Source organism: Panthera pardus, unplaced genomic scaffold (assembly GCF_024362965.1).
Source record: "Panthera pardus isolate Hobbes unplaced genomic scaffold, ASM2436296v1 HiC_scaffold_11, whole genome shotgun sequence".
NCBI classification, from domain to species: Eukaryota; Metazoa; Chordata; class Mammalia; order Carnivora; family Felidae; genus Panthera; species Panthera pardus.
The window spans coordinates 3432097-3447704 of NW_026526666.1; the positions used below are offsets into that span (position 1 = coordinate 3432097).

At 38.2% G+C, this 15608-nt stretch overlaps 1 protein-coding gene across 2 annotated transcripts in view; it reads right to left on the minus strand.

Moving 5' to 3' along the window:
- The window catches only part of GPR89A (G protein-coupled receptor 89A), a 59591-nt gene that overhangs the window by 43303 nt on the left and 680 nt on the right, over nucleotides 1–15608 (minus strand). The window contains exons 2-5 of one of the 2 annotated variants that reach the window (XM_019436513.2): nucleotides 7623–7682; nucleotides 6562–6665; nucleotides 1834–1940; nucleotides 1297–1398 (exon numbers count right to left, since the gene is read on the minus strand). In XM_019436513.2, coding sequence (XP_019292058.1) covers nucleotides 1297–1398; nucleotides 1834–1940; nucleotides 6562–6665; nucleotides 7623–7682 — 373 coding nt within the window. Of the gene's footprint in view, nucleotides 1–1296; nucleotides 1399–1833; nucleotides 1941–6435; nucleotides 6534–6561; nucleotides 6666–7622; nucleotides 7683–15608 lie in introns of those variants that run through there. The other variant, XM_019436514.2, reaches the window with a different exon arrangement.

Genomic DNA, 15608 nt, shown 5'->3' on the forward strand with positions numbered 1-15608 from the left:
CTGGTATCAAAGTGCCAGTATATTTATTATAGGTGGGCTTGCTAATCTATTTTAGATAGATTCATATATATATATTTCTGAAGTACTAGGACTTTTAGCTGAGAGACTATTGTTCATGGTTTTTAGCACAGAAATTATGGCTATATAATCTGCTCTCATATTTAAAGAGTTTTTTTTTTACGTTTTTATTTATTTAAGTAAGCCCTACACCCAACTTGGGGCTCAAGCTCATGACCCCAAGATCAAGAGTCACATACTCTATCCACTGAGCCAGCCAAATGCCCCTGCTCTTGTATTTGAAATGAACTTTCTTTGTGTAAGAAGAGACACTGATTCCTAGAAAGCTTTTCTTTACCTACCAATTTTGAATGTTTATGTCACCGCTCTTTCCCAAAATGCATATATTCCCTAAAGACAATATTTATCATCATCTGAGCAGTGGTCATTTATCTTTTGGGGCTTAGACCCCTTTGGGAATCTAATAAAAGCTTATGGGTACTTCGCCTTCAAACACACACATAAATGTTTCCCTGTACTTCTGCATACAATATCAGGAGTTTTCAAAAAAAATTTTTTTAATGTTTTATTTATTTTTGAGATAGAGAGAGACAGAGCATGAGCAGGGGAGGGGCAGAAAGAGAGTGAGACACAGAATACGAAGCAGGCTCCAGGCTCTGAGCTGTCAGCACAGAGCCTGACGCAGGGCTCAAACTCACAAACCACAAAATCATGATCTGAGCCGAAGTCGGACGCTTAACCGACTGAACCACCCAGTCGCCCCATGGAGTTTTAAGTTGAAGACAAATTTTCCTACCCCTTACTCTCTTGAAGTTCATTCACCAACCTAAGGTGAAAAACTCCTGCTCTAAAATCATAGAGGTAGTTTCTTTCCAAAGCCAGCACTGAGACTTCCTAGGACGAAAGGAAGGTCAGTTCAAAAGCAGATCGTTTTTAGAGAAATAACTTGCTATATTTCCCATAATCAGAACTTTTAAAAAAAAATTTTTTTTAATGTTTATTTATTTTTGAGACAGAGAGAGACAGAGCATGAGCGGGGGAGGGTCAGAGAGAGAGGGAGACACAGAATCTGAAGCAAGCTCCAGGCTCTGAGCTGTCAGCACAGAGCCCGACGCGGGGCTCGAACTCACGGACCATGAGATCATGACCTGAGCTGAAGTCGGACACTTAACCGACTGAACCACCCAGGCGCCCCAGAACTTTTAAAAAAGTTATTGTTTTTCAAAATTAGAAAATGGTAAACAATTATTTCCCTCTCCCTGTCACATATTCGCTCACCATGTTTCGGGCTGAGAATGGGAAATGGGTCTCCTAGTTTCCAGAAGAAGTACATGAAGGTCAACCACAGGAGACAGGAGAAGAGCAGTCGCTGCCTATGCACTAAGGAGGAGGAGAAAGACTAAGGTTAAATGGATCCACATTAGAGAGCTTGCTCTACTTCCAGCTATGGAATCATACTAACTACTATTTGACTGGCTTGTCCACTTGGCAAAGAAATGATGGAATAATACCATTTTTAGAGAAAGCGTATTTATCGTCGCAAGAGGAATTTGGCTGAATTAAGATGTGGGTTAGGGGAGACAGAACAGTAGAAACAGAAAGATAGTTGTGGCCACACAGGTGGCTTAATTATTCATTCAACATTGATTTTATGCCTACTTTTTAAAGATGCTGGTGTGGGGCACCCCCAAACAACAGTAGTTACTGAGAGTAATACAGAAATGAAACTCTCCACAGCCTCAGTCCCCATGAATCCTTGTCTCAATCGACGTGCTGACATGAGCAGGTAAAATACTCACGTTTACAGATACTCACATAGTCGGATGTTGCTCACAATAAAATAGCCAATGTAAAAAGGCACCATGAACACCAGGATCAGAAGGATTACGCACAGGTTCATTTTCCAGTGAAAATAACGGGAACTGAAATGAGTATAAAAGAATATGGCTAAGAGGGGAAGGAGGCAGCAACTTCCACTCTCTTTAGTCTTCCGAAAGATCTCTTGCTCTTTGAACTCAATACCAGATATATCCCATCCAATCAGTCAAGTAGGCTGTTACGGTCTGCTTGTTTATAGAGGTTAAAGAATAGATTATAAAGTTCTGAAAGGTATATATGACCATCCTAACTTCCTAAGAATTTTACCTATTCAAATGAGAATGTTAATGCTCTAGTTACATTCGTAGGCAGTGTATAATAACCTATTAACATATACTAGCACTGGTAGAATGGCTATTGTTTCTCTTACCACTGGGAGGCTCATAAGAATTAAGAGAAAATAAATATTAATGGTAATATGTGCTATAAAGACATAAATATTTCTTATGTATCTTCAATATAAATAAACATTTGATTTTCATGACTACTTTAATGCTTATAAACTGTATTTTATTAACTGACTAAAATATTTTTAGGACTTTTCTAATGCTATGCCTTGTATTCCCATGACTTACACATTCCATAATCAGAAGCCTGTATCTCCCACTCCCCTTCACCCATTTTGCCCAATCCTCTACTGTGGACATTTTTTAAATGACAAATTTATTGAGATATAATTCACCCCTTTAAGATATAACTCACCCATTAATAATCCAATGGTTTTAGGATACTCACAGAGTTGGCAGCCATCACAACACACTTTAGAACATTTCATCACTCCATAATGAAACTCTATTCCCATTAGCTCTCCTTTCCTCTCAACTGCCCCAGCCTTAGGAAACCACCAATCTACTTTAAGTTGCTATGGATTTACCTATTCTGGAAATTTCATATAAATGGAATCATACAGTATATGGTCTTGTGTCTGGTTTCTTTCACTTTGCATGCTATGCCATCTATCAATACTTCATTTCTGTTTATGGCTAAATAACATTCATTCAACTGTATGGATATGCCACATTTTGTTTTCTCATTCATTAGTTGTGGGACATTTGGATTGTTTTACTTGTAAGCTATTTTTTTCTAAAATTTTTAACATTTATTTATTTCTGAGAGACACTGAGAGACAGAGCACAAGCGGGGGAGGGGCAGAGAGAGAGAGACACAGAATCCAAAGCAGGCTCTAGGCTCTGTGCTCACAGCACAGCTCTGTGAGCACAGAGCCTGATGTGGGGCTCAAACCCACGAACGGTGAGATCATGACCTGAGCCAAAGTCAGTCGTTTAACCGATTGAGCCTCCCAGGCACCCCATTATTATAAACAGTGATGCTATGATCATTTGTGTACAAACTTTTGTGTGGACACGTTTCATTTCTTTTTATATTTATACTGAGGAGTGGAATTGCTGGGTCATATGATTACTATTTAATTTTTTGAGGACTGCCACTATTTTCCAGAGTGGCTGCACCATTTTACATTCTCCCCAGGAAGAATGCTAGGGTTCTCCACAAATTCTCCACAGCCTCGCCCACACTTGTTACTGTCTTTTTGATTATAGCCACCCTGATGGGTGTTAAGTGGTAGCTCATTATGGTTTTGATTGGCATTTCCTCTCAAATGGCTAATGACATTGAGTGTCGTTTCACGTGCTTATTGGGCATCTGTATCTTATTTGGAGAAATGCCTATTCAGATCCTTTGTTCTTTATCAATGTGTCTTTTTATTATTAAACTATTAACAGTTCTTTTTTTTTTTTTTTTTAGCGTTTTATTTATTTTTGAGACAGAGAGAGACAGAGCATGAACGGGGGAGGGGCAGAGAGAGAGGGAGACACAGAATCTGAAGCAGGCTCCAGGCTCTGAGCCATCACCCCAGAGCCCAACACGGGGCTCGAACTCACGGACCGCGAGATCGTGACCTGAGCTGAAGTCGGACACCCAACCGACTGAGCCACCCAGGTGCCCCAACAGTTCTTTATATATACTAGATTGAAGTCTCTTTCAAGTGATTTATAAAAATTTTTTCCTCATTCTTGGGTTGTCTGTTTACTTTCTTGATAGTGTCTTTTGTATTTATTGATTTTTGAACTTACACTTGGGCCTTGTTTCAAAAAGTTTAGTGGTTAAGTGGTTTATGAGGATATATAAAATACAGAATGATGAAATAAACTGTAAGTAGGAAAAGAAAGGAAAAACATGGGAAAAGATAGGTAAAAAAGCAGGCTAGGCCTGATGACAGTTTTGAAAATGCAAACCATAGGATTCTGGAAACTTACATGAGTGGATCATAAATTTAGCTTTAAGCTTTCTAATGGTCGACATCAAATAGAAAATTTGATCAGTTAAACAAGTGACAGTGCTACGGGAAAAAACAATTGCTTCAAGGAAGCATAACTATTACTGAAATTATTACCAAGACTGTAATGAAATTTCTCCAAAGATTTCCTAAAGAAGACAATGTGAGGGCAATTAACAATGTCTTCAACAACATCCTTTCAAGAGAAAGGTCAAAATCAGTTTCACTGGGCTGTTCCTTACCATTTCTCCTTAGTACAGGGGGCGGGTATCATAAAATAAAGAGCTATTCATTAAAAGCTACACTACAAAATGCCAATATCATTTAGTCTATATATACAGACAGCTTTTTACTGCTCTGGATTAACCCACTGTTACAGCATCTAGAGAAACAAAGACGCTGCACATTCTCTGGGCAATTGTACTTAGTATTTCAGCTCAACTTCTAAAAGCATCAGGAGACAGTTTGAAATGACAAGGATGACACATATTGCCAATTAAAAGTGAACCGCATGTTTTAACTGTTATATGAGCCAAGAGTAAAATGACATTCTCTTGGAAAAATTGAGGATCCTAACAAGATTATATATTTGAATAGGAGACAATACCACTTCTGCTTAGAGGGGAGTCAAAAAATACTCTTGGTTAGGGCCAAGATTTTCCTTTGAAAACTTCTGAACGCAGTCAACACACCAATATAATACATAATCAAGGCCCATATTTCTGTGACATAGTAGAGCCAAATGTTAGCATGAAAGAAATAGGGGTAACTGAACATGTCTTAGTTTACACAAACCCAACCCCCCCAAAAGCACCCAAAGAACAACCAGATTTTAGCAATGCAACTTCCTATATTCTTTAAGATAAACTATTTAAGAACTATACGTCAAAGTAACTGAGTTAAAGGTCTTCCTGTATGGATTAATTATAAATGAGTGAAAAGTGGGGACATCATCTACCAAAAACAATTTTGGTTTTAGAAAACATCTGAGGCACAGTCTTTTCTTTTGGCACTTAGATCAGTAGTCAGCAAACTATGGCCTGCCAGACACCTGCTTTTATAAGTAAGATTTTATTAGAACACAGCCATACTACACAGCCATGAACACAGCCATGAATTTGTTTATTCATCACCTATGGGTGCTCTCATTCCACAGCAGCAGAGCTGAGGAGTTGTGATGGAGACCACATAAGCTGTGGAGCCTAAAATATTATCTGGTCCATTATAGAACAACTTACCGGCCTCTAGTTAGATAGCAGTGAAAGTTCCAGCTTGTGATAATAAAATTTAGTAATTTTTAAGTTAAAGAACACTGGTCTATTCTTGATAGTCACAGGATCTGTATCTTGCTCATCCAAAAAAGGTTTGAAGAACTAGTTTAATAGAAGAGGCAGAACATACTCTTGTTTTATCATACGATAAGCTTTTAATTTACCTATCAAGAGACATTAATTATCAACTCTGATTCTCAAAGGAATCTGAGAATACAGTCTAAGTCTCAAGTGTCAGGAGTCTGAAACAAGTTATACAGCTTAGCTCAGCACCGATTCCTGACTACAGAGTCAAATGCCACCTTATTCTTGAAAGATTTTTCCATGCAGTGATAAAAACTACACAGGTCAACACAGAATAGCTGATCTACTCTACACACAACGGCCTAAAAAACCCCAAGCTTCCTGTTTAACAAGAAATACTTTGGACTATAACAAACAACATGTCTGTTATTTGGAGAGGAATAGGAGTTGCTTTTTAAAAACGCTTTAAAGAAGACTTTAAATTCAATCAGACTTGACCAGGCCTGTGAAATCAACAAAGGTAGTGAGAGCTGGAGTTCAGACTTCAGAGAAGCCCATACAGAACTAACTGAGGAATTCTGATCTTTTCAGGTAGAGATTTTTTTTTCATTAGCACAGCAATGTGAAAGGCCATTACCAGGATTCAAAGAGCAGCCTCAGAACAATAAAAGTTCTAGGAGTGTAGCCTGGGACCTAGGCTCTCTCTCACAGCCTCATTCTCAATGAGCTCAGAGCTAATGGTCAGATTTCTTTTTCCCTATTTCTCACGGTCTGTGTCAAACCAGCTACCAGGTGGCTGGGACCCATATTTGCTAGGATTCTTATAGTTACTGAGACTAAACTAACTGCATGGTAGAATTTTTTCAGCTATGGGATTCAGGTAAGTCTTCTACCATAAAGAAATCTTACAGGTCTCTTCATGAGAAGAGCTAATTAGTACTCACTCACCTGCTATTCAATACTTTTAAGATTTCAAAGATGATGAGCTCAAACATGGTGCACAAAAATGCGAAAGTCACAGAGAAGATCACCTGTACCACATATTGACGTACCTATTAATTAGTACTCACTCACCTGCTATTCAATACTTTTAAGATTTCAAAGATGATGAGCTCAAACATGGTGCACGAAAATGCGAAAGTCACAGAGAAGATCACCTGTACCACATATTGACGTACCTATTAAAAGTCAAATACAGAATACAAGTCATGTCCTTGTGCGAAATATTGAATTGATAATCTTCTGGTCACAAGTCTGACAAAGAAGAAATTCTTAAATCACTGGAAACAGGGCAATAGCAACTTTCTTGGAGCTAAAGAAACAGATGGAAGTAGGTAGTATTTCTAAATCATGACGCACTTTTATCATCATCTTGTGGATGGAGAATTTAAAGCACAAGATGAAGTGACAGGGTCAGAAGTAGCACTTGGAATTCATGATGCACACTGATCAAAAAAATGGACAGATGTACACATATATGTAGGTTCATACTAAAAGGGTTTCTTCAGCACTCTGCAGGCCTTGGACCAGTTTTGGAACCTCCCCTGGGAGGCCTTCTTGAGCAGAGCAGAATCTCTAGAATCCTGGGCTCTTTCAGACAACAACCCCAAACTCCCTGGGGGAGGTTTAACGGTGAACATCCTAGAAATGATCTAAAATTAGTCCACAGCCATTGAGCTTACTACTAAATGAGGATTAATTAGGAAATGTCCAGTCTAAGCTGGTGCTTCTATGAATTCAAGACTTAAGAACCAGATCAGCCTTAGCATTTTGGTATTAACTTAGGATGCAAGATTGGTCATTAACACTGAAGGTCAGATACCCAAACTAATGGGAACATTTATGAGACGTAAGTTAAATTCTCTTCCAAAAAGTATCTGCTATTGTTCTGTATACTGATATTACTAAGACATGACAGTTCTTGCTCCTAGGCTACATATGACTCGCTTTAAAAAAAAAAAAATCAACTAAACTTAAATCATATTCTCCAATTTAAGAATTATATAGTACTCATTTGGCCAAAACTCCCTATCTTGGAAGTGAACATGACCTTTCTTGAACAGAGGCATTTTACTTGCCCATTTTAAAACAATCTAAATACATAGAGTAGTATAACCAAAATGATATCTTCTTACTTCATAGTCCTTAAACAGTTGGCGCATGAAGAAAAGCCATCCAAATCCAAAGAAAAGTATCTGGAGGAGAAAGAAAATCGAATTGTCAATATACGTCATGTTTTGAGAAATGCCTAATACAGACTATTTTATGATAAAAGGTCTGCTAAACAGACAATTAACTTATCTCAGAGATTAAAGACAAGATCCACTTATGTCAAGTCCATAACATTGAGAGAGGATGTTAAAATGCTCTTCAATTTTTGAAGTTATCCATGTTTTAGAACATTGTTTAAGTTAGGCAAAAATAAAATATTTTTTCCTGTAATCTTATGATTATCATTTTAGCCAGAGATGCTGGCAAACAAAAACAGAAACCAGTGATACTTGCTTCTTATATTAGATCCCTGTTTGCAAGTATCTCGAAAAACCAAAACTTTATGGGAAAGGAGTTAAAATAAAAAAAAAAAAAGGTAGAAAAACTGGTTTTTTAATGTCTTTTCTCTCGTGGAGCTTTCTTAGCCTCTCCGCAATCCTGCCTAATCCACATAAAGTGGTTTTCATCTCAGTATAAAGCCAAGAGATTGAAGGATCCCACTTCAATGGTTTCAGTTTTGGTTCAAGCTGGCATCAGAGATCGTAGCCACAAGACAGCCCTGTTCAGTGCTCCAAAAGCTGGTCTGTTTTTCACTGGTGAACAGAACCTTTGCTACATACACACACTGATACAACTCCCTTTTTTTTTTTTAAACAGTTTATTTTTCTTAAAGTGATCTTTACATCCTACATGGGGCTTGAACTCACGACCCAGATACCAAGAGTCAGATGCTCTACTGGCTTAGCCAACAGGTGCCCCATAACTCCTCTTATATGGGTTAAGAACTTTAAGAATAAAATTCTTTTATGCCTTCCCACCAACTTCAGAAGGAAGTGTGAACTCTTGAGCATGGTTTAGAAGACTCCTCCAGCCTCTTGTTGTGTCCCTCCTACCCACCAAACTCACATTTTCAGCCACATGAAACTGCTTATGGTTCTTTAGACACAATATTCTTCTTTCATATCAAGATTTCTATGGACATTGTCCTCTGACCGGAACTTCTCTCTAGTCCTTACAGGTCTTAATTCTTAGAACCTCTGGAAGGCTGGCTCTGACCTCTTAACGGTAAGTTGCTCTTTTTATATAATCCTATTCTACCCTGTATTTCCAAAGGACTTGCCACACAGTTTTGTAATGTCTAATTTAATCACACTTTCTTAGACATTAGACTGTAAGCTCCGTGACGACAAGGATGTTTGAATGTCAATCTGTATTTTCAGCACCCTGTACAATGCCTGGCACATGGCAGACTCTCCATTAAAGTCTGCTGAACGGATAGATGGTCCATAGCGAAAGGTGGTTTGTTCTTGAACACTAAGCCTCAATTTTTTGGTGACAACTTCAATGTGCTGTGCTAAGTGCTGGGGATACAAAGATGAGTAAGACAGTCACCACCCTCAAGGAGCTTGAAGTATAAGTGGTGAAGACACTAAGTAAGTAATTACAATGTCACATGGGACGTGCGAGGAAAGAAATATACACATATGTAAAAGAATATGGAAGAGGGAGATCATGTAAGGAGTTAGGGTGGATTTTCTGGAGAATATCTTAGTTGAAGAAGGTTTTAATTCAGGGTTAAAACCTGTATCATGTGCAAATTTGGGGATTATATGTATTTTTCTAGGCAGAGGTTCTAAGGTATTTATCACATAGTCCAAGGTTTCTACCACCCCTAAACTATTAAACGACTACTCTCTTAAAGGATGAAAAAAAGCAATACGCAGGTAAAAGACAGGGGATGGAGGTAGGAAGACTGGGCTTTCCTTCCACGTAGGAAAGAATAGGAGGACAGGCACAGAAGTGAGAAAATAGCATGGTATATACATGGGAGTATCCTGGGAATATACATGGGTATATACAACACATGATTGGGTGCTGCCGGAAGATAAAATTCAGAGAAGGAAGCAGTTAAAAATGAGACTTAGGAGGAGCAGGAGACCAATGAGTCAGAGTCCTAAAGGCTACCCGAAGGAGCTTGCAGTCTATAGGTGATGAGTCCTATTTTAATAGGGCAAAGACATGGCCCGGTTTGTTTTATATGGAGCACTTTGGTGGCCACATGGATTTGAAGGAAACAACACTGTAGAAAGAGAAAGTTTATAGAAGGTTGCTGCAGCAGTCCAGATGATAGATGATAAAGGCCTGAATGAAGACACTGGTTGCTGGAGAGGAGGCAATCGATTTGAGTACTTAGAAGGTTAAATCTGCAGGGAGGAATAAAGCTTGACTTGTCTGGAATACACAATGAAGATTGAGGCCACCCAACTTATATAAAGAATATTGGATAAATAAAAGGTCTGGGAACTAGGCTGGGATATTAGGAGAGGAGTTCACTTGCTAAGTGCCTGAGGGCCATCCAGGTCAACACAGAAGAGATTATAAAGGCAGAGCTCAGATACACCTGAGTTAAAACCATCTAAGTATGTGAGATCACCCAGGAATAGTATGTACAGTGAGAAGAGCAACATGGCAAGAAGAAACGGTGGAGGGTAGGAATGGGGAGAAGAGAGCAGGAGGGAGACAGAGAAAGAGTGGACAGAGACTAGACACCAGGAGAGTGGAGTATCCTGAAACCAAGGGAACAGAGTTTGAAGGAGTGTTAAATGAAGCAGAGGGACAATAAAACCAGGACTGAATATTGTTCAAAGGATTTGGTTAACTTGAAGGTCAATGCTGACCTTAAGGAAAACAGTTTGAATAGTGAAATGGGGGCAGGAACCAGACTGCAGGTGGGCTGGGGGTGAAAAGGGTAAGGCAAGGGAGACAATGAACACAAATTAACCTAGCGAGAGTAAAGAATGAGAAATACCAACAGCATTTTTCACAAAACCAGAATAATACTAAAATTTGTTTGGAATCACAAAAGACCTTGAACAGCCAAAACAATCTTGAGAAAGAAGAACAAAGCTAGAGGTATCACAATTCCACATTTCAAGATAGACTACAAAGCTGTAGTAATCAACACGGTATGGTACCAGTACGAAAACAGACATATAGATCAATAGAACAGAATACAGAGCCCTGAAATAAACCCTAGCTTATATGGTCAATTAATCTACGACATAGGAGGCAAGAATATACAGTGGGGAAAAGCCAGACTCTTCAATAAACGGTGCTGGGAAAACTGGACAGCCATATGCAAAAGAATGAAACTGGACCACTTTCATATACCCTACACAAAAATAAACTCAAAATGGATTAAAGACCTAAATTTGAGACTGAGATTATTAAACTCCTAGAAGAAAACACAGGCAGTAATCTTTGACATTGGCCTTAGCAACATTTATCTAGATAGGTCTCCTCAGGCAAAGGAAACAAAAATCAAAATAAACTATTGGGACCACATCAAAAAAAGATTTTGGACAGCAAAGGAAACCACGAACAAAACAAAAAGACAACCTACTGAATGGGAGCAGATATTTGCAAATGATAAATCTGATAAGGGGTTGATATCCAAAATATGTAAGTAATTTATACAAGTCAACATCCGAAAGGCAAATAATCCAATTAAAAATGGGCAGAAGACCTGAATGGACATTTTCCCAAAGAAAACATACAGACATGTGCCAACAGACACATGAAAAAATGCTCAACCTCACTAATCATCAAGGAAATGCAATTTTTTTTAAGGGAAATGCAAATTAAAACCACAACAAGATATCACCTTATACTTGTAAGAATGGCTACTGTTAAAAAGACAAGAAATAACAAGTGATGGCAAGGATGTGGAGGAAAAGGAACCCTTCTTGTGCACTATTGCTGGGAAAGTAAATTGTGTAAAATGGTATGGAGGTTCCTTAAAAAATTAAAAACAGAAATTCCATAGGATCCATTAATTCTACTATTGGGTATTTACCCAAAGAAAACAAAAACACTAATTCAAAGATATATGCACTCCCATGTTTATTGCAGCATTATTTACAAACCCCAGGATCCACAGATAGATGAATGGATAAAGAAGATGTGGTGCACGCGCGCGCGCGCACACACACACACACACACACACACACACACACACACACTGTGGAATGTTATGCAGCCATAAAAAGGACGAGATCTTGCCATTTGTGACAACACATATAGACCTAGAGGGTATGAGGCTAAGTGAAATTAAGTCAGAGAAAGACAAATACCATATGATTTCACTTATATGTGGAATCCGAAAAAACAAGACAAACAAAAAGCAGAAACAGACCCATAAATTCATAGAACAAACTAAAGCCTGCCAGATAGGAGGGAGTGGGGGGATGCACTGGATGGGTGACGGGGAATGGGAAATACAGGCTTCCGGTTATGGAACGACTGTCACAGGGATGAAGATACGGCCGAGGGAATATAGCCAATGGTATTGTGATAGCAATGCATGGTGACAGATGGTAGCACAGCAGAACTCCCAGACTGGTGCAATCACCATGCTCTCTTTTGTACACCTGAAACCAAAGTAACATTATGTATCAACTATACTTCAATTAAAAAAACAACACAAAAAAATTCTGACTGCTCAAAAAAGGCTGGAAAAGAGAAAACATTAGATAGTAGCCTAAGGACAAATGTGGGGAAAGAGAAAGTTTATAGGTCAAGGGGAAGAGAGGAGTAGAGTAAGGGGATAAACACGCGAGAAGGAACTGATGGGACACTAGAGGAGGAGTTGTTGCATCTGGTATTTCCATCTTGGCCACAAGCAGTTTTGCTGCAAACATTCTGCTGTGTAACTAATATGCCATAAGGCAGTTTTGCTGTAAAAGATAACAGCAAGTTATCAGTTTGGCTCATTTCTCCATCGATGCAATACCTCCATTTTTATATTATATATAAATATATATAATTCATATATATAGCCCTCAGAATGGTCTATACAGTGACACAGTTTTGTACCCACACTGACTGTAGAACCTTGATCCATCCATCGGCGGATATGTGGCTGTGCACCAAGAACAAATAACAGTGAGGAAGGCATTCAGGGTTCAATGAAAAGATCAGTTATAAATATACATCCCGGTATTTGGAAACTGACACTTCTCTTAATGAAAGAAGAAATTTTAGAGGAAAAACAAAAATATGTAATACCAAATGAGGAGACGAATCAACAAGCAAAAAAAAAAAAAACAACCCAAAAAACACGTATAATGCTATGAATGAAATACTGAAGATAGTGCTTAGGGTACAATCCACAAAATGAAATCATTTATTTGCCTAGTATTGCCAAGTGTGCTATGTTACACATTTTGGATGTATTCAAATATTTTATATCTCACAATAAGGTCTATTTAATTTTGTTACCCATTTTTCATGTTTTATGATGTCCTTTTATTTTTTTATTTTTTTTTATGATGTCCTTTTAAATGAATGTCCCGTTTTATTTTTGTAAGTTTATCTTTTACAGCAAAATTGCCTTACGGTCAATCAATTATGTGGTGAAAATACTTGTGGCAAAGATGCATATAGGGAAACTGAATTGAAGGTATTAATGATTTATTATGATTAGCGGCAACTATCCTTTATTGACCATGTACTATATTCCAGGAACTCTAAATTCTTAGCATTGTAATCTCATGAAATCATAAAAACCTATGGTATGTGTCATTATCCTCATTTCAGAGAAAGCTGAGGTTTACAGAAGTTAATTCATTTAGTAATTGTCAAAATCAGGATTGAACCTGAAGTCTGTGACTGATTCCAAACCTTGTGCTTTTAACCACAATAAAGCTGCTCTAAGATCAAAGGCACAGGTAGAGAGGATGTCCTTAAAAAGGAGCAGCGGGCACCTTTTTTTTCTGACCAGGGAGGAAAGCAGCTGGAAATGGTTGTAGACATACATTAACTGCTTAGATTAAGACCTACGGTGTAGAAGGAGATCAGATCTTTTTTCCTCACTTTTATTGATACAGTGGGAGGCAAGGTTATCTGCCAAGAGTTTAAGAGATGAGGCTGGAAAAGGGGCTTTGAGGACTGATAAAGATTCAGAAATGATGAGGGGAATGGAACAAACACCTGGTTAAAGTCAAGAAAAAGAACTATTTCAGACTTCATGTTATCATTTATTTATTTTAAGTAGGCTCCACACCCAACATGGGACTCGAACTCACGACCCTGAGATCAAGAGTTGCATGCTCTATCGACTGAGCTAGTCAGGCTCCCCGAAACTTCATTTTAAATAAATCTTTCAGGTCATACAAAACAGGAAAAAATGAGGAAGAGGTATTTCTAAGGTAACTAATATTTACTAGGCCTCTATGCATCAGCAGCTGATTTAGATGCTGGGGAATACAGCATAGAACAAGAAAGAGAAAATCCAGAACCTCAAGAAGTTTATATCTAACAAACACACAAATAATAGTGATAGAGGCTAAGAAGAAAATAAACAGGAAAATGAGACAGAAGGTGGCTGGAATGGGTGCTATTGTGACGGGGTAGGGAGTCAGGAAAAGTCTTTCTAAAGTGACATTTTTACTGATACCAAAATAATGAAGTAGCCACATAAAAAATGGACAGACAACAGTCTACACAAATGATTCTTTGGTCTTAGTTCCTCGTTTATAAAGAGCATTAAATATTTAATATTGCATATGAATGCATGTGTGAAAGTATATGATGTAAAATATCAGAAAGCCACTTTCTTGCTTCAATTTATCAATTATATCCGTGTTAAAAATCTTAAAGGCTACAATGCAATGCCAATTTCTTCACTCACGTTTTTTAAAAATTGAGTAAAAAAAAAAATTGAGTAAAGAAAAAAAAATGCTACTGAAATATTGTCATTTTTCTTGAGTTGGTAGTAGAGCTAAAAATAAACCTGAATTGTCACAAAGGGACAATTAGAAAAGCCTAAGAAAAGTTAGAAAAGAGAATTATAGGTCCAGATTTTTGTGCATCAATGTATTTGAATATTATGCAACCAATAAACCAATTATGAAAACCATATAAAGAATAGTGAATTTTAAAATAAAAAGTTATAGTGGGGCGCCTGGGTGGCTCAGTCGGTTGAGCATCCAACTTCAGCTCAGGTCATGATCCCATGGTCGGTGAGTTCGAGCCCCGTGTAGGGCTCTGTGCTGTCAGTTCAGAGCCTGGAGCCTGCTTCAGATTCTGTGTCTCCCTCTCTCTCTGCCCCTCCCCCACTCGCGTTCTGTCTCTATCAAAAAAATGAATAAACGTTAAAAAAATTTTTTTAAATAAAAAGTTATCTTATTAGGGCATTCCTCATTTCATAATTTCCGAAATGTTGTAATTAAAGTTTTTCAAGAGACAAGGACGATGCTCCATTCCAAAGACAGAACCATTAGGATGAAGCAATAGGAAAACTGGATCAAAGATTCAGTTTCCCTTAAACCCTCAAAAGGAACTGTTTCTGTCGTTTGCCACTTGAAAAAAAAAAAAAAGAAAATATACTCTAAACGCTGGGAGATGACGGGGGGGGGGGATCGATAATTAAGATAATCTGAGCTTCTACAAGATAATCTGAGCTTCTACAAATATTAACAGCTGGCTGGCAAATAATTGTGTTTAGTGCTTGCACTTAGAGGGAGAGGGAATTCAGCTTTGAACAAGACAGGACCTCAAAAATTAAATTAATAAACAAAACATAAATATCAGTGCTACCAAGAAAACAGAGTGGCTTAGCGAATGAAAGCTGGTAAAAGCAAGAGACCCCCTAGACACAGCTTCTATAGAGCAGGAGTTAAGTGTTTTATTTGTGTTTGTACCCTCGGAGCTTTATACAATGGTCAAGTCTGCTGACTGTACGAATGAAGGTGCCCGATCGGTAAGAAAGGAGCGTCGGGAAAAGATCCGAAGAGCGTGTGCAGCAGAAAGAGGATTAAACAATGAGGTGTTGGTGCACAAACGAAACCTTCCACAGTACTTTTAAGATCTCTTAGCTGACCGCGGCAAATTCCTCCAAACCCGGATTC